At 40.4% G+C, this 26,046-nt stretch overlaps 1 protein-coding gene across 1 annotated transcript in view; it reads left to right on the top strand.

Moving 5' to 3' along the window:
- The first annotated feature begins 6,236 nt into the window (after nt 1-6,236).
- Nucleotides 6,237-26,046, top strand: part of nufip2 (nuclear FMR1 interacting protein 2) — a 32,491-nt gene continuing 12,681 nt past the window's right edge. The window contains exons 1-2 of the mRNA XM_068008277.1: nt 6,237-6,413; nt 15,701-17,416. Coding sequence (XP_067864378.1) covers nt 6,260-6,413; nt 15,701-17,416 — 1,870 coding nt within the window. The 5' untranslated portion in view covers nt 6,237-6,259. The remainder of the gene's footprint in view (nt 6,414-15,700; nt 17,417-26,046) is intronic.

The following is a 26,046-nucleotide window of genomic DNA, read 5'->3' as shown; positions in this document are numbered from 1 at the left end:
AGGGACAGTGGTAACTTGGGTATGTAATTGGCTAAGGGATAGGAGGCAGAGAGTAGTGATGAACGGATGTTTTTCTGACTGGAGAGAAGTATGCAGTGGGGTCCCCCAGGAATCGGTATTAGGACCATTGCTTTTCTTGTTATATATAAATGACCTGGACTTGAGTAATAGGAAGTACAATTTTGAGGTTTGCGGAAGATACAAAAGTTGGCAACATAGTAAATAGTGAGGAGAATAGTAGCAGACTACATGAAGACATAGACAGACTGGTGAAATGAGTAGATACATAGCAGATGCAATTTAATGCAGATAAATGTGAAGTGATGCACTTTGGAGGTACAACAGGGAGAGGCAGAATAATCTAAATGGTACTGTTTTGAGGGCGGTGCAAGAATAGAGGGACCTGGGGTGCATATTCACAAATGTTTGAAGGTAGCTGAGCTAATTGATAAGGTAGTTAAGAAAGCATGAGATACTTGGCTTTGTAAATAGGAGCATGAAATACAAAAACAAGGAAGTTATGCTAAACCTTGGAATATTGTGGACAATTCTGGGCACCACATTTTAGGAAGGATGTCAAGGCCCTGGAGAGAGGGTACAGATGAGGTTTACCAGGATGATACCAGGGATGAGGGTCTTCAATTATGTGGAGAGATTGGCGAAGCTGGGATTGTTTTCCTTAGAGTAGAGAAGGTTAAGGGGAGACCTAATAGAGGTATTCAAAATTATGAGGGGTTTTATTAGAGCAAGTAGAGGGAAACCTGTTTCCTATGGTAAGTGGATCGGTAACCAAAGGTCATAAATTTAAAATAATTGGCAAAAGAACAAGAGCGGAAATAAGAAGAAATTTTTTCTCAGAGGGTTGTTAAGATCTGGAATGCACTACCTAAAAGGGTGGTGCAAGCAGATTCCATGGGAACTTTCAAAAGGCAATTGGACGTGTACTTGAAGAGGAATAATTTGCAGAGTTATGGTTAAAAAGCTGGGGTGTGGGATTAAATTGGACAGCTGTTTCAAAGAGCCGGCACAGGCCAAATGGCCTCCTGTGCTGTATGATTCTATGAATGCTGACAAACCTGTTGTGTCCTTCCAGCATTTTCTGCTTTTATTTCCAATGCAATTATATAGTGCTGGTCATATCACAGCTGTCTTATACCCTCGGATGCATATTCATATTTGTAAGCTTGTTACTATTTTGCACTGTAAGTTATGGAAAAGTGATGAAGCATGCAAGAATTCCTGAACTGTTAATGGTCATAGCCAAGTCATGTGCACCCTTCATTAAGAATCTTTTTGATGCATCAGAACCTGTAAATACAATTGTGCACAGACATCCTCATGGGGTCTGCAATTTGAATGCCTCTATTATACTGAAAGTCATAAGCAATCATGCAATGCTAATAACACATTGAATGTCGTTAAGTTGAGTATCACCAGGAGTAAGTGTTGGGGTAGTCATGTTTGCATGGTTATTTTTGCCATTTATGGAATATTTTCCCATCTGGAAATCCAAGGCTGTTATGCCCTCTCCTTGTCCCTCTGTTCATAAAATATAACAGCATAGAAACAGGCCATTTGGCTCATCCAATCTGTGCTGGTGTTTTTCTCCATGAGCCACTTATTATAATGCCATTCTACTTACTCCTCATACCTTTTTAATACTCTTTTTCAAGTAATATTCAGCTTCCCCATTGTATCACATGCTTGCTTGTCTGTTTCAAGTCACTTTATCCACCTTCTGCTGCTATAATGCCAACTCAGAACTGGCATCAATAATTCTTTTTCCATGTAGTCAAAACATGGTAATCAAGGAGAAACCCTACAATAAGTAAAAACACTGGTATTGTGGGGTCAGTGCATTAACATGCACAACACCTGTTTACTCCCAAGCAATTTTATGAGTGTGGACAAAGGTAACATCTGCTCCACTAAAAATACACAAAATTACTTTAATTTGCAACTAGCATTCAGAGCAAATTGTAACAATCTTAAAAAAAAAACATTGTTCCATATATTTAAATGGATTGGCAATAAGTCAGTCTTTTTGACTATACATATACATCAACCGTGAGTGTCTAAACTGATCGTGTTTCAATCCAGGTGTCAACATTTCACAAGAAAAATCAACTTTTCATTGGGATTGGAGGTTATCAGTATTAACTAATTAGATCAGGTGGAGAGCAAAGTTGAAGGCTGTTAGAACCAATCAGATCAGTTGTGGAGCAGTATTGGAGCTGGTGAGAATCAATCAATCAATCAGATGTTACTTCTATCTGCTGTTTGTTGCACACAAACTTGAAGTAGAAAAGTTTTAAGGTGAGTTGATGCTTTCTTAGTTACAAGTACAGATTTTTATTTAGTGTTTGTTCCCAGAGAGGCTATATATAACAAATAGAAACAGTAATGGTCCCGGTACCAAGCTGTGAAACACTCCACTCTGGCAAACTCCTCTAACAAGTACTCATTATTTCCCACCCTTCAGCTGGTATCTTGTGCATTCCCAGGGTTTACCCTGAATCCCAAAACTTTGAGTATAATTAATAGCTTTTTGTGTGAAACGTTTAATCAAAATCCTTTATTGTTTTGGAAGCCTGGATACATCACATCATAGAGTTGACCACAATCCATAGGTTGTCACTTCCTCAAAGGAATTGAGATTGGTCAGGCATGATTTTGTCCTTTGGAATCTAAATACTGTTAACTAGGTTATTATACAGATGATCTTTAAGTTTACTCCTGATAATCGATTCCATTATTTTACAAGGAATGAAACTAAGACAAATGAGACTGTAGTTATCTGTCTGTTTTGTCACCCTTTTTGAATATGGGCACCATATTAGCATGTTGCCAATCTACTGATACCTCTCTAGTGTCCATTGACTCCCTCATAATGATTATTAGTGCCTCACTACTTTCTTTCTGAGTCTCTCTCAGCAATCTGGGATAAATATAATCTATCACTAGGGATTTATCTGTTTTGAGCCCGATTAGCCCGTATAGGACTTCCATCCCATTTATTACAAAATCACTGATTTTACTTGGAATATCTTGTTTTGAGAGGGTATGTTGCTCATGTTATCACTTGTGAATACTTCGACAAAGTAGTCATACAGAATATTCACTATTTAGTATCCATCCTTGATGCTCTGGGGCAGGAAGCAGTGCGTCAAGAAAGCAGCCATGCACTATATCTACCAAGTCTGACTGTAAACCACTTTTGGGGGGGGTTCCCCAGTTTATATTAGATTGATTGAAGTCTCCCATTAAAAAAACTTTAATGTCCTTGCTTTCCTGTTCCTTTCCTATCTGTTCCTAGAGCAAATTGCCCTTATGGTGAGTCTATAGCATACCCGTAGTGTTAGCTTTTGATTTTTTTTTTAGCACCAGGATAGTTCATTTTGTACCTTTCTACCTCCTAGGTGTCCTTGACAGAAAAGGCTACTCCACCTCCCTTTTTTGTCAATTCTGTTTTTTCTAAACACACTATACTCTTTTAGTTTGTTTATATGCTTGTGATGGGAGGTTCCTTTTGTAATTTTGCAATAAAGAGAGAAAGAGCCCATTCTGTCCATTTAAAACCAATTAACATCCATGGAGAAATGTAAGGAGTGATAATCAATAAGACTACAGTAAATTGGAGAACCCAGGATGAAGGCAGTGAGGTCCACATGATAGCACAAAATTCAGCTCTGTATGCCTTTTCCTGTAAATCATATTTTTATACATATGAACTTTAATGATTGCAACATGTACTTATTTTCTATTGGAAATTTTAAAAGCAACCTTTATGACAGGGTGAAAAGAGCAACGTAGATTACAAGTTACTGTCAGTGATAATAGTGGATGAATGAGCTCTGTCCAACGACAACTTGGGCTTATATAGCGCCTTTAACATAATAAAACGGCCCAAAGGTGCTTCACAGGAGAATTATCAAACAAAATTTGACACCGAGACACATAAGGAGATATGAGGACAGGTGGCCAAATGCTTGGTCAAAGAGGTAGTTTTTCAGGAGCATCTTAAAGGAGGAGAGAGAGGTTTAGGGAGGGAATCAGAGCTTAGGGCCTAGGCAGCTGAAGGCACGGCCACTAATGGTGGAGCGATTAAAATCGGGGATGCGTAAGAGGACAGAATTGGAGGAGCACAGAGATCTTGTAGGGTTGGAGGAGGTTAGAGATAGGGAGGGTCAAGGCCATGGATGGATTTGAAAACAAGGATGAGAATTTTTAAATCGAGGCATTGCCAGACCAGAAGCCAATGTAGGCCAGTGAGCACTATTTTAAGAGGTGTTAACCTATTTATTTTAAATGAAGGTTTGAAAGAAAGAACTTGCATTTTTAGCGCCTTTCATGACCTCAGGATATCTCAAAGCGCTTTACAGCTAATTAAGTACTTTTGCAGTGTAGTCACTGTTAACATTACAATGGGTTCAGCAATTTCTAAATCCATCACTACTATATTTTGCACTTTTGTTGACTTTACATTTTTCCCCGCAACAAAAGTTAATGTGTGTCTATCGCCAGCTTAAGTTATGATAGGCTGTGTCCCATTTAACTTTCAACCTTTATTATTTGCCTTCCTGGGTCATATATTCAGGCCTATTTGAGCTGTCAGCTTTTTTGAAACTGTTGGTTAGCTTTTGCTAGCTTTCAAGATTGGCATGTATATGCATATAAGTTGGACACTTGGCAGCACTCTACCTTGGAGTCATAAGATTGTAGGTTCAAGCCCCATTATGGATTAATGCAATAAACCTTCAACAACTAACGCGAGGAGCTCATGGACTTCTTTGTCACTAAGATTGAAACTATCCGTTCAGCTGCTTCTGCAAATTCCTCCTTTCCCCCTGCCCTATCCCTGAACTTGCATTTTTCTCTAGTTTCTCTCCCAGCTCCCCTTATGCCCTCTTTTGAGCTTATCTTGTCAATAATTCCCATCTTCTGCTCTCAACCCTATTCCCACTAAACTGTTGACTACCCAACTACACTTGTAGATCCCTATGCTAACTGATATTGTAAACAGTTCCCTCTCCTCAGGCACTGATTCCCTCCCTTTCAAATCTGCCATCATTAACCCCCTCCTCAAAAAACCCACCATTGACCATTCTGTCCTTGCAAATTATCATCCCCTCTCCAACCTCCTTTTCCTCTCAAGTCCTTGAACGTGTGGGTGCCTCACAACTCCGTGTGCATCTTTCCCGTAGCTGCATGTTTGAACTCTCCAATCAGGTTTCAGCCCCTGCCACAACACTGAAATCATAGTATGATACAGCACAGAAAGTGGCCATTCATCCCATCATGTCTTTGAAAGAGCTATCCAATTAGTCCCATAGCCCTGTAAATTTTTCCCCTTCAAGTATTTATTCCAATTCCCTTTTGAAAGTTATCATTGAATCTGCTTCCACCACCCTATCAGGCAGTGGAAGCAGTGAAATGGCCCTAATCAAGGGACAAATGATATCTGCTGTGACTGTGATGCACTATCCCTCCTTATCCTCCTTAACCTCTCTGCAGCCTTTGACCACACCATCCTCCACCAACACCTTTTGATTTTAAAATTCTAATCTTAGTGTTCAAATCCCTCTATGGCCTCACTGCTCCCTATCTCTATAACCTCCTCCGCGAACTCTCCAATTCTGGCCTCTTGTCCATCCTCCACGTCCACCATTGGCAGCTGTGTCTTCAGCTCTCTAGGCCCTAAGTTCTGGAATTTCCTCCCTATACCACTCCGCCTCGCTCTCCTTTTTAAGACGCTCCTTGAAACCTACCTCTTTGGCCAAGCTTTTGGTCGCCTGCCCTAATGTCTCCTCCTTTTGGTTCGGTCTCAAATTTTGTTTGGTAACGCTCCCGTGAAGCGTCTTGGGACTCTTTCCTCCCCCCCCCCCCCATGCTAAAAGCGCTATATAAATGCAAAAGTTGTTGTAAATTCACTTGCTGAGGGACAGGAATGGACTACAACTGCTTCCAAATGTATTTGCTGAGAAAGACAAAACAAAAAGGGAACTTGTTTATATCAATTCCAGGTGGAAAATGAGTGAAAACGAATCTTTTTTTTTCCCCCCCCCTTGTCAGAAGTAATTTTTTAAAAATTCTTGTCAGTGGTTTGTGTTGAATCTGCTTTTTGGAGTGAAGCGCTGGTGGGGGCGGGGAGGTCAAGTCGAAGTGTTGAATCAGCTGCAGGCAGCCTGTGAGTAAACGCATGACGCAGGCGCAGTGTCAGCCTCTGTCTCTCTCTCCTCTCTCTCTCTCCCCGCGTTCAATGGACGAAAAGTGCAGCCGCGAGCAGCCTTCAGCTCCCGCTCCTCTCACCAATGGAGACGCCCAGCAGCAACAGCAGGCCGGCGGGGACTTAATCACCAAAGTAAGCGATGTCTCAGACAGTCAGAAAACGAAGAAAAAGAAGAAGAAAGCAGGTTAGATAATTATATATTTAAAAAAAATTTTAAAAAAAAAAAATCAGAAATGTCGAGCGAGTTGAGGTGTGTGGTGGTGGTGGGGGGATTGAGGGGTGGGCCTTGCAGCCAACGGCGAGGATTGGTGACCTTGGTTTCATCATTTACTCTCCGCTCAAGGCCTCACAGCGCCCCGTGCAGAGAGGAAGGCCCGAAAGCCGCTCTTTTGCCGGCGTTGCGGTGTTTTTTTTCTCAAACACCTCTCTTTCTTTCTCTCTCTCTTCCCCCCCCCCCCCCCCCTCCTTCCCTTTTCCCTTCTCGGCTTCGTTGAGCGGAAATCAGGCGGTCGTTTGCCGGCGTGGGGCGGCAGGCCCAGATGATGCCGGCTCGCTGGAATGTTCTCGGTCTGCTATTTCCTGTCCGCCATGTTGGAGAAGCCCCACACACAGCGGTTGGAAATTTTACACCCGAGGATTTCAGAAGGAATACTTCTTGTATTTTTTTTTTGTTTTTAGAAACCCTCGCGGTGCCCGGGGTGGGTGGGTGGGTGGGGGGGGCACTGCTGGTTTTGTTAATTTTTTTTTAAAAACCCGCTCTCGGGGTGAGATTAAGTAATTATCAGGGATTTACGTAAACTACGGAGGAGGGAGTATTCTGGCGGCCTTTTCTCACTCCCGAGTGGAGTTATTTTTGTGCCGCCATCCCGTTATCACAGCCGATTTGGTCATTGGGTGGCCTACCCTGAATGGTTTCAGCTTTGAAGCGTTTTCCGGATTAATCTCGGTGCCGATTTTTCCCCTTCTCTTCCCCCCCCTCCCTCCCTCCCTCCCTTCCTTATTCGAAATGGTTTCATAGCGTAAACCAGCTTCACTTGAATGATTGTTTCTCTTCTTTTTCTCCTCCCCCCCCCCCCCCCCCCAAAAAAAAAAAAACCCCATAAGACTGATGGAAGAATATATATCGATTTTGTATTTTTTGATTTCGTAAATGTCCTTTTCGCTTTTGTGCTCACTATATGGCAGGTGCAGTGTGTGGCACAGACTCAGCCTGCAACGTGGGATGGTCTCTAAATGAGGGCGGGGAGGGCCTGGCCTCACTCGGGAGCGTCGAGTACTTTTTATTAAGGTCCTGAATTATCTAGAATATTCCATTAAACACTTGGTATGCAAGTTATTTTAGATCCTTAAAAAATATATTTCAAGAGCATTTGTGGAGCTGAACCACATTTTTTTAACGTCTGACTAAGGCCTACTTTAGAAAAAGCATAGACGCAGAAGGCAGACGAAATGCATAGTGCTTATGAAATAAGCTGACATAACTAACTTCTTTGATTTCTTGGTTTATGAATCAGTTAACTTTTTTAGTTCATTTTAAAAAAATCTTCAACGTGATTTTTCTCGTCACTGACCATTTTAAACCAAATAATGTTTAGTCCATTCTAATGTTCGTCATTAAGTGTAAGATTGAACTATGTACTTAATTCTTACTACCACGCTATAACAATTTATGTACTGTATATTGAACTATGTATATAGACATACTTTCAAAACTTGAGTAAAGGGGTGAGCATCCAATAATAAGCATTTCTAAATCTATTCCTTGCCCGTACAAATATTGGAACCATAGTTAATAAATATGGAATGAAATACCTGTTTTTAAACTTTATATTTGTATTCATGGTGGCCAGTATGCTCACTCTGGGTACTGATCTGAAAAGTGTAGCATTTATTGTGCTGGGGACTTGGAATCTTAATTCCAGCGGCAGATGTGATGGGCGTTGCAGTGAAGAGTCACCGTGTTAGTGTTCACCATTGCCCGGTGAGACAGATTGAATCAGACTCTGTCGTATCCAGTTAGGTATCTGTTCACCACTGTTATAATACCCACAGCTTGTGGGGGAAGGGGGGAAAGAGCTTTCCACTAAGTTTGGGGTTGACGCTGCCAAGTTTTCTTCCGAGTGGGCTCACACAAATTTGACTGTAAACTGACTTTATCCCTTTAGCTTGAATTTGATATCCATAATTTATTTTTAATTGTTCTAGGTAGTGTAAAAATGCAAATAAAAGCCCTCTGTGTCCTTTAAAGTAGATTTAGTTCAGGTGACATTTTTGCCTAAAACATTGCCATTCACTTTAACTTTCTGAATGGTTTGGCATTTTTGAAAGCAGCAATGAAGGACAAACTGGTGCTGCTTCACAGTACCTTGTGTATGGAAGGCGCAGTTTTCAATGTAGACAAGTTCACTTGTAGGACTCATAGCCGTGATGTAGAAGTTTTGTAAAGCTGGTACTGGAAATTACTTAGAAGTACACAATGTATTTTAATAGATTATTGGTGAAGATGAGCCATTAATTCCTATTGAAGTGCTGTATAGAAGGGTCGTGGATATCAATTACCAGTGAATTAAAACATTTGCCATATGTTTTCATTTTTCTTTTTGGAGATTTCCTTTATGGGTCCCCCAGTGAGACCTGCAAATCTGTAACTCAGGCAGCCTGTGAGAACTGACCTGCTTGATGGCATCCAGTAGGATCTTCCTTGGCATATCCAGTTTGGGATATGGATTTTTTTTTTATTGGCCTATTTCCTGAGACTTCCTGGCAGAGTCTTCCTATTTTCTTTCAAGTTTTTGAATATTTACTAATGGAGGCTGAGAGAAGAGGACTTGTATTAAGACAGTTATTGGGACATCCATGTATCATTGGGTGGGGTGCAGCCCGTAAGGAGAAGTTTGCCTGGAACTAAAACCTTAAATTTAATATGGAGTTACAGGTAAATACCTGTCTTTTTCTCCTTTTAATGCAATTATGTTTTAGACCCTTTTGCATCAAAATAAAGTATTCTACTCGTTTGTTTGCACTTCACCATTTGAACGTTGCTTCTGCAGTTCTGTGTCATTGGATGATTGAATGTGATGGCATTTAATACAGAAGACAGGCTAATGATTCTTGACCTCTTACACTGCTATCTATAGATGTAAGTCCTAGTTTCATTGAAACTTAAGCCTTAGATGAAGAACAGGTCCAAAACAATTTCCAGTGCCTTCGGCTTGAAGTTTGGTTGTTTTAGTTCTCTGTTTTGATGCTGGAAGTGAAACTTTTATTCCAGTAATAGCTTTACTTTAATACAACTAAAGTACAGAATTTGCTTAAAATACAATTTTAATAAATCTGTTTAATTTTCTGCACACAGAATTCCCTTTTGTACCTGATCTAACCTATCTTGCCATTTAAAAAAAAAATTGCTTTAAATCTTTACTCTCCTCGCTGCTTTTTCCTTCTGGTTCCCATGGTTCATTGTGGAAGACCATAAGATTGATATGGCTATATTGCAGGTCCAACTTGTTTGTAGATGTCAAACCAGAAGGAGGGCTGATTCATTACATAGGAACTCAACAATGTTTAGATAAATAAATTGTCCAGCAAAAAAATTTTGATCTTGTGGGGAAGCCAAAAGGCTGTTTAACAGCATTCAAAAAGAAAATTGAACTACATTTTTTGGCATACTTTCCCAATATGTGTCAATTTGGATATTAGGTAATTAATGAGGACTCCCCTTTAAACATTAATTTTATCTACAGTAAAAAGAAAACTAGCACCATATGGCAGGTTAGCAGAATGCTGTCCACCTGTGTGTTTGCATTAGCAGTTCTGCTGCTGTCTGTATTGGTTCTGAAAAGTTTTGAGACTGGTTAATTTCCTGCTACTAGAAACTGATCTGGGCTAAGAAAAGGGGCATTGGCCTCAGTATATTAAGTCTACCAAAACATTTTTAAAACTTGTGCGTTCTTTTAGTAATGCTTAGTAACTTTTAGAACTAAATTGATATACAGTAGTTAGTTTGGCAATCACTTAAAACCCTGATTTGAGGCGATATTGAGCATTGTTAACTTGTATTTTGATATTTGGTTTAAAAGAAATCTTCTATAAACTTTTACAATCTTGAACAATATCCTATACCGTGGCAGCAGTAATGGTTTCTGGCAAATTGTCATGTTTGTGCTGTTCAAAACCAAGTGGTCATAGGTAAACTCTGCATTACACCATTATCTAGTAATTAATGAAACATTACAGAAATTGGAAAAGACTTTGCCTGTCTTTTACACCTTTGCTATTACTTGCTTTTACTCACCCATTAAGAAGGGAGCATCAAAGAATTTTCAGATAATGTGTTTGTGCAGTCCTGCATCAATTGTTGACTTGGGGAAACATAAGCTCCTGTTAATATTGAGACTTTGGTCAGTTTTATTTATAATATAAAAAATTCTGCCCGTAAATTTATTTGTGCCCCAAGTAATCAAGTAATGTTTTCAGAGTCACCTGCTCCAGATTGCCACTTGGCCTGGTCCAGCAGAGAGGAGGAAACCTGATTTGGCAGATCTCCATGGAGGCAAAAGTTGACCATTTTTACAAAAAAAAATTAATATTTTTGCACATTTTTTCAATCTATAGGTATAAAATGGAGTACTTTAAATAACAAGTATTCTGCCAGACTTTCCTTCCCCTTTAAGTCACATTATTGTAGCTGAGAGGAAACTTTACTCAACAACTGGTTCACACTACCTGACCAACTGCTTGACAGGAAGGGACAACAACCCTGTATTTTACATGCTCTTAACTTGAGCACAACAAATACAAATGTAAGGTAGGGGAGAATTAATAAAAATGACCCACTATGACCAAACCTTTGCTATTAGTGTCACAACCTCTTGAGTTGATTTAGTGCAGTTCTTCATTATGTACTCCACTCCCTGGAGAGTCTCCAGTACACTCTGTTAATGACCAGTGGGAAAATATTAAATGACCGGATAGTAGTGCATCAGAGTTTACCTATGGCTGCTCACTTTTGTATGGTGGGCAGGTCGTCTTGGATGTAAACATTTTTATAATTTTTTTTTCAACCTCCCAATCTAAATTTGAGTATTTTGAATAAAGGTGCTTCCAACAGACTGTCTCCTTTAGTCCCAAAATAAGCAGATCATCCTTTGCTGTACCAGTGATTATTTTTTTATGTACCAGTTCTCATTGTTGACTCTCTAGACAAGGCTGCCAAATTGTGGGCTGAGCTTGCATCTACAAGTAACTAAACTGAGACAGTTCAAATTCATTTCACACAGGGATCTTGCAACCATTAGAGAATACTTTATATACTTATGCTGTGATTCAAGTTCTTGTTCCAGAGGTGAGTGGATAGTGTACTAATCTGCACCACGCAGTCCCCTCAAATAATATTTTAAACTTGTATGACTGGCAAATAAAAGAAGCTTCCAGCTCGAAGGACCTAGATTCATCATTACTAGATTGCATCATATTAGGCATTCTATGGTTAAGATTTGTGGGTGATAGGACGACTACATTATTTTGGCAGCTAAACCACCAATAAGTCTGTGTTCTCTTCCTTTAATGAAAACACGGTTGGAAGAAAGAACTTCTGTTTATATAGTGCCTTTGCATCCTCAGATGCCCCAAATGGCTTCATAGTCAATGAATTACTTCTAAAGTGTAGTTTCTGTTGTGCGCACAGGGTATTTCAAACAAATGAGATCAATGACCAGTTAATACGGCACTCCCGCAGTACTCGTTGGGGCTTGAACCTACAACCTTCAGACTCGGGGGCAACATTACTATCGCTGAGCCAAGCTAACATGTTGGAGCTAATAAAAGGTCTAAATAAAAAGCACATTTTAGGTCTATAAAGTTCTTGTTTTTCAACAAATAGGAATCATCCCAAAATCTCCATGCAAAAGTGATGAAAAAGGTTCATGACCCTCTTTAAAGATGACAATTGATGTTGCAAATCTTGTATCTACCAAAATTTGCACCTTCATGTTGGCAGGTGTCCACAAATAAATGTTCTTTTTCTTAATCAGTGTATTTCCATCAGCTATTGCTTTGCTTCTCCAGTGCTGTGATATTCAAACAGCAAATCTCCCTTCAGACGTCAGATCTGGCTCCTGCTAGTTTTAAATTTCCATTCCCAATATCTATCTTGCTGGGTTGCCTCCAAACCTAAACCAGCAGCAGGAGCCTAGGCTAAAGTCCGGTTGGCAATCTGTGATTTAAATATCTGACATCTTGAGAGAGTTTCCCGCAGCAGGAGGACAGCTGTGGGGAAGATATGAGTTGCATATCAGACAATCCTGTCTTCCCCCGCTACTTTTGGAGTAGTGGATTGCTGCATGTTCCTCTCAGCTGGTGCATCATTCCTCTAATGCTGTGACATTTAAGTGGGAACTTTTACACCCATCTTAGCCCAGCTGGATAAAATCAGCACCAAGAGACTGATCTGGAGTAGGGAGGGAGAGTTGCCATTTAAATCTCAGCGCTAGAGAAGCAAGCATATTACTAACTGCTGTTGCTCCAATTCTGTAAACTTTTAATGACTGCTCCTCTTCCTGACTAAACTAAGTTCTTGCTATTGAACTAAAATCTGAGACTGCTGTGCAGGATAGATGCTAGAAGTGGGAGCCAGGGGAGAGGTTGGGAGAGAGTCTTGTTTAAATATCACCATGCTCGAATAGAAATGGTTGACAGTAGTGTGCATGTGCAGGAGGGCAACCTTAGGAAAGATATGACCTGCATATTAGATGTATTTCTCTTCTCCTTCCTCCAAACAGATATACATTTCTCAACTTGTAAATTGAGTATCCACAATCTATAGATTAGTTATTAAGATCTGCCCATGCAATCTCTGAGGGTGGAGTTGTTAGGCTATTAATCTTCCTGCTTTATTGACTAACAAACCACACATTGTAGTATGGTATGGCCACCAGTGGCTTGGTCTTCAGCCAGTTACTTAGCATTTAGTTGTGATTTTATAATTGTTTTGATGGTGGTTTGCATACTATGGATTTTACATATTACAGCAAAATCTCTCAATGATTGATTCCCATGTTATTATAATTGGTGTTTGATTTCTCATCACATGATAAACTTAAACACGAAGCCGAATCTTTTTGCTTGAATATATAGTATAGAAAGCTGCACTGTGGGCCAATGCAGTTGATAAAATTCTCTTTTCATCACACATTTTCTGTTTCCTTACATTGAGTTGGGGTTTCTATTAATGAGTAACCTATTGAAGTCCATCTTAAATAGAATTGTATTCATCTGTTTCTTTTTTTAAGAGTACCCTTCCTTTCTTGTCCCTTTTGCTCTTCTCTGATGGGGCAAGTAATCTAGTCCCAAGTCTCTGCTAATTGCTGGTTGAGAGGAGGTGTACAAGTACAGTCTATGGTGATTCACACTTTGACTTCATATTTTCCTTCCCATCTATGTGGAAGTACCTGACATCTGCCAGGCACTTGCCCTTAGTGAACGAGGCAGGATTTGGCACTTGATGTGTGATGGATCATGGACATGCCCATGTTCAAAAGCACCATTGCACAACACACCTCAGTATAAATGTACTACTGTCCAGCCTTTTAAATTCTGTTGTTGAGCAGTGTGATAAATTCACTTGGTGCTTTGAAAATGGTACAGTATTCTCGAGTGTGGAGTCCAGGAGTTCTTTCGTGAGTAATGACAGTTTTGCTTAGGACTAAAAGAATGCCTGGAATTCACTAATGCCAATGCGCTATTCTGTTGTGACTACATGTTCCTCGTGGCATCGTAGCACATTTTTTAGAATTGCTTCTGGTGAACCTTGTGGATCTCTCATGGTATATAGCAGATGTTGTATCGTTGTATAGCCACAAGCTTTATATTACTAGTAAGTTTCCTGTTGTAACGCTCAAGGTAAGTTTGAGTAGGTTGTAGGTGAATCAAAAGGTCGGTGAAATGGAGTTTGTGTGTGGGGTGTTTGGTGGGGTTGAATAGTCTTAGAGTGGGAAATGTTTTCTTGGGGTTGGGCAGTGGGAGTGTAGAATACTAATTTTAGTGGTGCGCTCAGGTAAAGGAAAAGTGGGAGTGATGGTTTGGGTGGGTGGGAGATATCAGTTGAAGTGGAAACAGTGTGGATACGGGGAAAATATAGAAAGGCTGGAATTGGAGTGGTATTGCTTAATGCAATGCCAATGATTGGTGCGAGAGTAAATGAAGAGAAGGGGAGCCAGTGGGAGGCTGAGAAGTGGTTGAGGAACAGGCTGTAGGCCTAAAAAAAACCACAGGAGAAGAGCAGCTATGGAGATGAACGATGAGGAAGCAGCAAGGAAAGTTGTGCAGTTAGCTTCAAAGGAGAAAAGACAGGCATGCATGTGCTACTTGATTATCTTTGGTTTTGCAGTACTGGGAAACTAGCACTTTCTTCCACCCCCACCACCAAATCACCCTCTGTCCTCCACACTTACCCCATCTCTCCTCCACTGCTCTGCCAATCTGTGCTGTAAAGTGCTCCTCTCTACCTCTTTCTTCCCCCCCCCCCAACCTTTCCTATTGCTGGTAGTGAGTCAGGAACAGATATATTAAAACTCGTGGCACCCCCTCCTTCCCACTGGGCTATCATTGTCAAACTGGTGCCTGCTGCTTCCTATTTGTCGTACTGGCTTTTCTCTTCCCCCCCCCCCCCCCCTCTCCCCCCCCCCCCCCCCCCCCTTAACATTCCTTAGGTAACTTGTATATGGTCCTCCAGTGTGCATGGCTTGGGTCTTCCTACTGCATTCAGCCCAAACTGCACTTTGCCTGCTCCGCTGTTGACTCTCGTGATTAGCCCCCTTTGATCTTTGGTAAACCAGCGCTTCAGTATAAACATTGCGGTGGCTGATTGACTTGCCCTCTTGTATTACTTGCCCGGGGATCTGTCCCTGATCCAGTAAAGATTATGATCTCATGTTGAGAAGTTGCAGGCTCCATTCTGTTTATCTCCCTTTCAGTGAGTGCAAAATCAAAGTTATATAATGTAGAGAGCATTTAAGAAACAACTGAGGTGTTGCAAACAACCACCATCTATTGCTACTGATGCATGTTCACTCCAACTGCTGGCCTCATTAGCTTCAAGTTAGTCCTTCATGTAGTGCCACTAACTTTTATATATTGAAGGATATTCTTGATAGTTTTAAGTAACTGAAGTTTTAGATATATGAATGGTACCAGTGAAACCAGCACCGTAAAATGCATAATCTACAGAATATATAAGCATCCTATTTAGAATCTGAATAGAACTCTATTGTATACTGAGGAAAATAAAGTAACAAATGTTCATTTTCTTGGGCATTGTGCAGAAATGCTTTTGTCAGAGGCTAACTTGTGTGCCCATACATTTTGAATGCAATTAATTGCATAGTATGCTTGATATTCCAGAGAATCTTGCAGTTCTAGCAGCTAAAGTTGTTTTTAAATGCAATTAAAATCTAATTTTTGTGTTTTTTTTAGGTTTTGAAGAATTAAATGGTGATGCTGGATCAGAAGACGAGGTTGAATCTGCAGCAAGCCAGGAAACTGAAGAGTTAAACTTGATTTCTTCCAGCGCAGCTAACGGCAGGAAGCAATTTTTAGACACTAATTTCAATCCCAGGCACACAGCAAAAACTGTCACACACAACAGAGTGGGTAGTAAAACAAAGAATTATAATCAAAAAAACAGTATGGACAAAAAGAATGACAAAGTCTTTGAGAATAAATCTAGGGATAGCAGAGCAATTGAGAAAAAGGAGGCGCTGTCATTTCCCAATGGTGTTATAACTGGCAACTCTGGGTACATTACAAATGGATTTTCTGTCAAGAATTCAGTTGACAATGATGGTAGTGGATCTGAGAGCGGTTACACCACACCGAAGAAACGTAAAGGCAGGAGGAATAGCGACAAAGGTGTTGAGAACTTAAATTTGTTTCAAGACAAAATCATGCAGCACGAGGGGAATCTACTAACCCCAAAACACGATCTTGAGAATGCCAAACTTGAGTTGCCTGAGCAGAAGGCAAATCGTCTGGAAAATGCTAAACCTAGTGGTAGGTATGAACTTACAGCAGTCAGTGCAGCCGGAGCTCGTGGAAAGGTGGGAGCTGGTGAAACTCAGCAGCGAAAAAATTCCGATGGAAAACCTTGTGGTGGTAAAAAGTATGAAGACCGACCTAAATCAAAGGCAGCATCTGTAACTTCAAAGGAAGACTCTTGGACCCTCTTCAAACCACCTCCAGTCTTCCCAGTGGACAACAGTAGTGCAAAAATTGTTCCCAAGATTAGTTATGCAAGTAAAGTTAAAGAGAACCTCAACAAATCGCCCTCAAATCAGTCACTGGCTGTGGACACTCAGGCACATGCTTCAGGTCGATTGTCACAGGTTCCCATGTCTGCTGTGAAAGCTGTCACCTCATCTAGCTTTTCCAATGGTTTGGCTTCAGGAGTAACTGATGGGCATATTGGTGTTTCAGGAGCCCAGACAGTTACTGCTGCTAATACTGTAGTGCCTGCCTCATCTGGGAGTGAAACCTCAGTATCCCCTGATGGCACGGACCCAGTTGCTGTGGAACAAAGAAAGCATGGTCTCTTTGTCTACCCTTCAAATATGCAATCGGTGCTTCCTAGCACGACACAGGTGGAGCTGCCATCACAGACAACTCAACAAAACCTGGGGGATATTTTCCAGAACCAGTGGGGATTATCTTTTATAAATGAGCCAAGTGCTGGCCCTGAGCTAGCCACTGTAAGATCTGTGGACAACCCACCTCTGGAGGTGACATTTCAGGCTGAATGTGCTGCCACTTTGGTTTCACAGGGTGCTGAACTGCTGTTATCAGGATCTGAAATTCCTGTGTTTCCAAAGGCTTATGAACTAGACAAACGGACTAGCCCTCAGGTTCTCAGCAGTGTAGTGAAGACTGCCACAGTGACTGCTGGTGTTTCTGCTGAGGGCATGGCCCTGTCTGTGGAACCACATGTTAGCGAACTGCAAAAGATGGCTGCTACAAGCCAAAGTGCAATAGTTTTTGTCCCGAAGGACTTTGGGAATGAAACACCACAACAGGCCTCTCCTACCAATGCTTTGGTGCCATCAGCCAAAGAACACCCAAGGTACCACAGAGGCTTTGACAGAAAGGACAGCTTTGGGTCATTTGACTTGAAATCTGCTGTTATGTATCACACTAAAGGTAATATTTTAATGGAGCTTGCATACAAATGAAAATTGGACGTTGCAATACATATACTTTCTAAGGATCTCAACATATTGATAACAGGGATTTTTCTTTAAAAATCTTAATGAGCTTTGAACATCCTTTGTTAGTGATTTTCCTTAATGCGATTGTGTTTGACTTTAGTCCAACCGCCTGTCCATAAGTTGCCATGATGTTCCTGGTGATAGTTTAATAGGATGGAAATCACTTTTTCCATTTAAATTCTGGTTTGTTTTGAATTGATTAGGCTTGATCTAAATTATTTTTTAACATTGTTAAACCTAGTATATGTTATGTACGAGGAATAGGTGGAAGTACTTCACAAGACCTGTTGTTCAACCTTGATTTGCTTCAAGACTTGAGTAGGTGTCAGAATTCCCATCGTCTGCTCTCTATTGGGAGCTTTAGTTACCGAATCTTCAAATTGATTCGGTAGTCTGCAATGATCTTTACAGTACTGCTAATACTGGGATGGTAAGTCCATCGAGCCATACCAGTTGCAATTGTCAAAGGACTACTGATCAAATCTTGTTTTTTTTTCCATGTTGAGCAGTACCAAATTTATAGGCTTGGGTTGGTTTTGATAGATAATACTTGAAGTAGAGATCTTCAAAGCTGGTGGTATTATAATAATGGAATGGCAGTGGGTTCAATTATTAGAGAGAATGTCAAAGCAGGGGAATAATCCTGAATGACAGCAATCAAAATGATTTTGAGAGGCAACAATTACCTAGAATTAGAATTTCCTAGTAATTGCAAGTTAAACTCAGCTAACTGAATCAAGTCAGTTTTCAACCATGTGTTTTGATGGAGTGTTTATGGTATCAAGATGGTATGTTTGGGGGAGGGGGAAGAGAGAAAATTTGCTGCTGATCATTAAATGCCATTGAGTCATAGAGCAGCTAATGTCCCAGACTGTCCCAAGTGGAGAAAGACATATATTGGAAAATGGTCTGCGAAGGGAGGGATAAATGCCCTTTAAGTGTTGACATCTTGCAAATGGGATAGCTAGTGTAACAAATGGAAAATTATAACTTTCTCGATTTAAGTTTGAAAAAAGAGACGTCGTGCTCATTTGGGGGAGGGTTGAAAATAACCACCTACCGACTCCCATGCCATCAGCGATTGCACTATCTTACTAGCATCATGATTACAAGTTACACTAGATAGTCCATAAAAGTCTGAGGAAATTTTACTTTTGGCGGGGCAGGTGTTAAATTGCTGCAATGAGATCGAATCATTGTAAACTGCTAATGGGGAAGGGTATGTGTGGGTGAAGTGTTTTTAGTACCAAGTTCCTCCCTTTCTGCATAGGGTACAATAATTGTTAAAGCTTCTACCTTGTAGAAGATATTTGAATCTTTAGTTTATTTCTCCACCCCCCTTTCCCCGGGGCAAGAGACCTACTGTTTCAGGTCTCCACCTTCAGGGTGCTGCTCAGTTGACATCAGTGACAAGATCAAACAACTAGCGGACCTTTAGGGAGTAACTCTGGTCAGTATCCTTTTTGGTCCTGGATGCCAACTGGGAGATGTCAGAGGCAAGGAACATCTAATCTTGTCCAATCAGAAGCGGGGGAAGTTTAACCAAAAATTCAAATGACTCTAAAGGTATGTTTTTTTAATTAAATCTTTGGCAGAATATTTCATATTGAAAGTTTCTCCCATATAAATGCACAGAAGTACCCCTTGTTAAAAGAAATATAAATAGCTTTCAGAAAGATATAAAGGAATCATGTGGAAAGGTGAATATTGCTGTTTCCTGAACGCTTTCATTTGGAGACATGCCTTTGTACATAAATAGTATTTATCATTTGAGCAACAGGTGCCTATTCTGATTGCTCAATGGTCTAATCATGTATTCAAAGCGCTGAAATGTGAACAGTCCTCAATGTTGTTTATCCTGGGCAACATTTCAAGTTCATTCTGGTGCCTCCTATAGGTCATTTAGCAAGCCACTGTATTGTGAAGCCCTATAGAACGGTTTTTCAGGTAGTCCACGAACATTCCTTTAAGAAAATGGTGATGTAATTTTCTGCAGGATTAAATGCATTCTGTGTAATCTGCGGTTTTATTTTGAAAAATTAATTGTTGATTGGGTAGTAGAGTGGGATAGTGTATATTGGAGAAATTCTGCAAGAGGACGTAGTGTCAGTTTACCACTTAATCTTTACACTAACTGGGTTAATGCTACTGAGATGTGTTTTGGGATGGCTGGGTTGTACTGATCATGCAATCCGCTGCTTCAGTTCTTCATAGTCACTGGAAATCTAGTAATATGTCAAGTCGGCAAGTGAAGAATTCTTGAAATTTGTGTTCTACACTGGCTAATATAGCAAAAACTAGTCAACTACTTGTCTCAAGAATTTCTAGAGAACAATTGACTGCATGATTTGTAATTAGACATGATGAATTATATATTACCTTGAGACATGTGACTGCAACGATTTCTATCTTCGTTAAAATGAATTGATTGCATTCCAGATTTAATCATAGCTTTTTTTTTAAAAAAAAAACAAATGGAGTTATGGTCCTCATGCTCTTTTTTGAAGGAAGTGGTTGCCTCTTATGAATAAATCTAGGACTTCAGCTCAGACCGGGGATTGAAGCTGAATGATGTTTCACACTGCATGGTGCATTAATCCAGTAAGCTATAATGGAAGCTTTCCATATTTAGTATTTTGTTTCTCCAGCAATGTTTTCCTAATTCAGGCAGTGATGTGGGGGTGACTTTAATGTGTAAAGATTGCAGCTACATTTTTGCAGATCTAATTTAAACCAGGTAAAGAAGTTTATAGCCATAGTTGAAGGCTCATATCTGAGTGCTGCAATATGTGAAAACTAAGATTGCACTAGTGCATACCTGCAGTGGTGGTCTTATCCCTTCCTCTTCTCCACCGCATCCCCCAACCCCTTCTCCAATATCTGGGCCATTTATCTTTTCCTGTGTAAGATTGCTGTCATTCTTGAGTTGGCCAAGTGTGACGGTTGTATAGTTGGTTTCTCATACTTGTAAAGAAGTGCTGAGGTTAGAAATTCATATAGGAAACAAAAAACGTACCACATATGGTGTATGTTCAATCATCACATAAGAACGTAATAGGGGTAGGCCGTATGGCCCCTTCAGTAAGATCATGGCTGATTTTCTACCTCAATTCCACTTTCCCACCTTAGGCCCATAATCCCTTGATTCCCTTAGTGTCCAAAGATCTCTTGATCTCAGTTTGGAATATACTCAACAACTAAGCATCCACAGCCCTTTGGGGTAGAGAATTCCAAAGATTCAGAACCCTCTGAGTGAAGAAATTTCTCCTCCTCTCTGTCCTAAATGGCCGACCCCTTACCCTGAGACTATGGCCCCTAGTTCTAGACACTCCAGCTAGGGGAAACTGCCTTTCAGTATCTACCCTGTCAAGCCCCCTCATAATCATGTGTTTCAATGAGATCACCTCTCATTCTAATCTCCAGAGAGTATAGGCCCATTTTACTCAATCTCTCCTCATAGGACAACCCTCTCATCCCAGGAATCAATTTAGTGAACCTTCATTGCACCCCTCTAAGGCAAGTATTTTGTTTACTAACTGGTCTCCCATGGTGCTAGTTGTTGATAGTCTGGGAACTGGAACTAAGATAAACTAGTAAGATAGAAGTATGTTTGATATGCCCTGTCTTTTCAAAGTCGCTGCTTGAAAACGCTTTTTGGAGAAGTAATGTAAGTGGCAAAACCTTGAGGTTAACCAGAAGCTAACTGCTGAAGGAAATTTCTAAAGGCTGGCAATTGCTTGTAATTCACCAGCTCTTGCCCTTGGGAGCGGCCAGATAAAGCAGTAAGAAATGTCTGATTGTCTGAAATGTTGGTGCACATTGGACGTAACACTTCAGTATATACCACCAATTCCCCATGGTGTTGCTCGCAGTGAGTCAGAGGTTACACTTTCATGAGAGTGGGTGCTTGGGTGTGTAATTTGGGGGAGAAGTTCGCATCCCCATTGAATGTATTTTAAAAAGGTTTGTAAGATTTCAGGGCATTAAATGTTTTTGATCTAATCCCACAAGTGTTTTCATTACCCACAATAAATAACAGGTCCCCTCAATGTACAATTACATAAATAAAAGGCAACAGAGGGAAATCAAAGCTAACAGCAAAACCTTTTATAAATGTACTAAAAGTGAGTGGTAAAAGGGAATGTGGGCCCATTAAGGATAGATACAGGCAAGGCTATATTGGATAACTGGAAAATGGCAGATTTGTTAAGTTAGTACTTTACATCTATTTTCACAGTGGAGGACCTAAAAAGTCACGGGGAGGAACTTAATTGATTTTAATGCAAGTTAAATAAAATGTTAAGAGAAAATAATGGTACTGAAGATACCATTTCATTTTGATTTATGAATATGAAGCTTGAGTTCATCGGGTGCAAGTGTGCTGCCGAAATTCATGTGTAATATGAAGTGACACCTGACGTGCAAAGGACAAAATGCAGTCAGTCTGGAGCATGCTGATGTTTAGCTGCTAACCTAGCCCATGGTAATCATTGTGGAGCAGTGGTTTTAATAGTCCTGAAGTCAGTTAGTTTGAAAGAAGTTTGCAGATCACTGGGTACTTGTAAATTTCTGGTTGGGGGAAAATAAAAAGTTATATTTGTTGACCCTTTTGGATGGTGAGTGCTGTGAACATGTTTATTTATAGATAGGTTGCCTAAAAGTAGAATGCAGAGTAACGCTTCAAAGACACATGTTTCTTGAATTGTATTTTGGTGGTTGCTGGACGCAGAGAGAAAGGTAATTGGGTAATATATCTTCCAGAAGTTCTTGCATCCTCCAGAAACCTTGGTTCACTAATTGAAAACCCTGGGGCCTAAAATTAGTGAGGGGGTGAGTCCTGGCACAAGTGTCAGGATGTGCCCGTCTGTGAGTTCTGCTGAACCTGCCATATTTCATGAGGTTAAGGGATCCTTTCGTTTCCCTACCACTGTCAGGAGGTGAATCCAAGACGCCCACCCACCGAAAGGGCCACAAATTGCGGCGCAATATCGGGCACTCCCCTTTGTAAGGAGGCCACATTTAAACAATTTGCTTGCTCTTTGATGCTTCGGGCCATAATCCCGGCCTTGGCCCTCGGGTACCCTTCAGTGACTTGTTTTCACACTTTGTCTCTGAGGGGCCCGGAACGAGGGTAGCTTTTTGCATTTGAACCCTCCACCCCTTACGAGGTCCAATGGAAATCTCAAAGATATGGCATGTCCAGGCGTAATTTCTAGCTCTTGCAGCATGCTGCTGTTAGATATGGCAACAGTGTACTGAAAGGGCCCTGGATTTTCGGCTTATATGTTTATACTCTAAGCACGTGGGACAAAAATTGAGCTAGCAACGCTGGGGGAGTGAGTTACAAAGGCAGAGGAGGGCTGTCTAACCATGCGCTTAAGTTAGATGTTTTGGTTATACTTGAAATTGTTTCTCCAGTCTTCACTCAATTGGTCCAGCCCCACACGTCGTTTTAAGTTGGCTCTGAAAAGTTTATTTTTAGAACTCAAGTGCTTCCAAGAAAAATTAACCATCAGATGTACCAGCTGTGTTCATGAACTTGCTGCATTTTTTTTGACCATCCTTTTGATTTCTTTATTATAAAATCTTAAAATAAAACTTGATTGGTTTAACTAATTTTGCTAGACAAAAGCTCAAATTTGTAGCCATTGTCGAATTGTCTTAATTCGGGTTACTTTTGTACAGGTGTGAAAATTATACACTCTTGATATTTTGATCGGACTGGGGGATAGCCAAGATCCTGTTCCTGATCAATATCCAGTGATCTTTGCTGGAAAACCTGCATTTGTGAGTGATGACAGGATGTGGCTTAGTATTAATGCTAGTCACAGTGAATAGCTTGCTGATGGTTGCTGTCTATTCTTGCATGTGAGGAATAGCCACTTGTATGAGGTTCCCAAGGGCTACAAGTATCCATGGAACCTACAACAACTATTTGTATAGCACCTAGAATATGGAGAAACATTCCAAGTGTTTCACAGAAGCCAGAGATGGAGGTATTGAAAGAGATGACCAAAAGCTTGATGAAGGAGGTGGGTATTAAAGGAAGAGGATTAAGGAGGGTATTCACATGTGAGCCTAGGCAGATGAAGACGCAGCTGGCAATGCTGAGGTGAAGATAGTGGATGCACAGAGAGTTTGGGGGGTTGTAGTGCTGTAGGAAGTTAGAGGAGGGGGGTTCCTGAAGGGATTCAGACACTGTTAAGAATTTTAAATTTGATGCATTAGGGGACTGGGGGCCAATGTAGGTCAGTGAGGGCAGGAGTGATGAGTGAGCGAGACTGGGTGTGGGAAAAGATATGGGCAGCATACGTTGGTGCTTAGGGGAGAGGAGGGAGAAAATTGCTATGGAGAGAATACTTCTAGAAATAGCTTGTCAATTCCAGTCAGCCAGGATAGTCACATGATAGAACTTGTAAGGCTTATTGGATATTTTGTGAATAATTGGGACATTTTTACATTGTGTAGGGAACAACTTAATACTCATTATACAAAGTGAATTCTCTGACAGTAGAACCACAGAAGAGATCATTCTGAAAGCATCTAGAGCCATCTTGGACAACACCACCGAATCACCTGAGCCACTTTTTGGAAATGCTCTCTGCACCATTTCATTCTGGCAGAGTGGTTTCCTATACTCTGGTGCACATCTGCCTCTTGCCCCTTTTAATATCTTATCAGGATGGTCCTGATTGGAGATTTGCCATATTCCAAGGACAAACATCCTTAATTGAAATCAGTGTATTCAGTTCTTCTGCCTGGAACTTGTGCTGAGATATGGTTCTGTTTAATTGCCTTGTGTGTTTAATAAAGGTTTGACTAATGTTACTGTACCTTTTAAGACTTGTGCAAAAGTACCTTATACATAGTACAAGTAAATAGATTTTTTTAATTGAAAAATTATCCAAATTAGTTTATGGTGACACTTGCATGTCAATTTTTTCCCCCCATTTTTCTACCCTGCTTGGGTGCCAGCAACATTGATGCATCAGTCTAGTGGCCATTCTTTGTGAACATAGCCACATTGTGAACATAGTATCTCAATCATGTCCTCTCCCGATAACCTCAGGAATACATCCAATCTCTTTTTATTTCTTGCTTCTTAGACAAGGAGCTGAGCCCAGTTCTAATACTCAAACTGCTGCCCTTTCTGAAATCAGCTCGCTTAGCACAGGTCCAGAATTGAACCAGGGACCTTTTTTGGTTTGCTCCGTTTAGTACCATGTCGAGTGATGCATATACCACTAATGCATCACAGGTTCTCAGTCAAAGCTTCTAATACAGTTTACTTTTTGAAGAGGTTATACATTTATAGCAAAGCCTTCCTTGTGGGAATTTTCTTGCCATTGTATCTTATTTTGGAACAGGATAGCTGCTGGAATAGCTGAATTTGCCCACTAATGTCCAAATGTTAAAAATGTCAGTTACTTCTAAAGATTGGTCTGTGTAGTTTTAAAACAGTTTAGGTCCAAGTGCTAAATGGCGCTTATCCAATTTGAATGAGGATCATTTGACAGGTCTAGATATTGGTTTGGAAGAGGTAGTCTTTTAATATGTGGAAATGTTGTTACATTTTTCTTCTGTGCTTCCTTCCCTCTCCTGAAAGCACTGAGTTTTGTTTCCATGAGCATTGAGTGTCCTTAACCAGGTAGCCATTTGTGACTGTTGACAATAAGTTTCTGCAGACTATTTGGCTACAGGGTATCACAATCCATGAGTGCACTTCTAGCAGGGGGCGCTGGCTAGTGTTCAGGAACTGGTGGCGTGGCATTTTTTTTTCTCCTGTCTAACCCAGGACACATGCCAAGTGTAACACTCCTGCAGTCACCCTGGCTAAGATCAGTTAACTCAGTGAAGATCAAGCATGAGTCTTTCATGGTCTTCATGGTTCAACTATGCATAGGCAAATTAGCTAAGCCATTAGAATTTATGGAAATGTTTTTAAATGGTGTTGAATGTGATGTTTAAAATCATAGAATTAATTGGGATTTGCTGTTTGCTCGCGTCACTCAACAGATCTATTTAAATTTCAGAGGTTACTATATATAATTTTAAAATACAATAGAAATTTAAACTCTTTAGCAGCTTCGCTTAATAGAATTGCTGCAAGGTAAATAATGCAGAATAAGCGAAGCTACAAAAATACAGTAGGTAACTCCAGTGTACATCATTTCAATCTGTTTTCACTACTGTTGAAACACTTCTAAAAGCTTTTTGGACTTTGCACTGTGGGGGAGAAATATTCCTATTGAAAACATGTTACTCATTATTTCAAAATGTCAATTATTCCAAAATATCACATGGTGTACTTTTAAACAATGTTTTCCAGGGAAATTTACAGATCCCCTTAAATTAGCTTTTAACTTGCCGACTTAATGCTATAATCCAAAAACATAAAACCCAAGTACTTGCTATATAAATTTCTAAATTTCAGACTTAACAGCAGCTGCTTGGTGTTTCATTTGGCAACATGATACAGCACAGACCTGTGCTGCTTTGGGTTTTGTGTAAAATCCAGTATCAAGTACTTGTTTCACTGTGCAAATAGTGATCAAAGAGAAA

The sequence above is a fragment of the Heptranchias perlo genome, chromosome 28, assembly GCF_035084215.1.
Source record: "Heptranchias perlo isolate sHepPer1 chromosome 28, sHepPer1.hap1, whole genome shotgun sequence".
Classification (NCBI taxonomy): domain Eukaryota; kingdom Metazoa; phylum Chordata; class Chondrichthyes; order Hexanchiformes; family Hexanchidae; genus Heptranchias; species Heptranchias perlo.
Note: the sequence above shows the minus strand (reverse complement) of the source record. Positions and strands in the feature narration are given on the sequence as shown.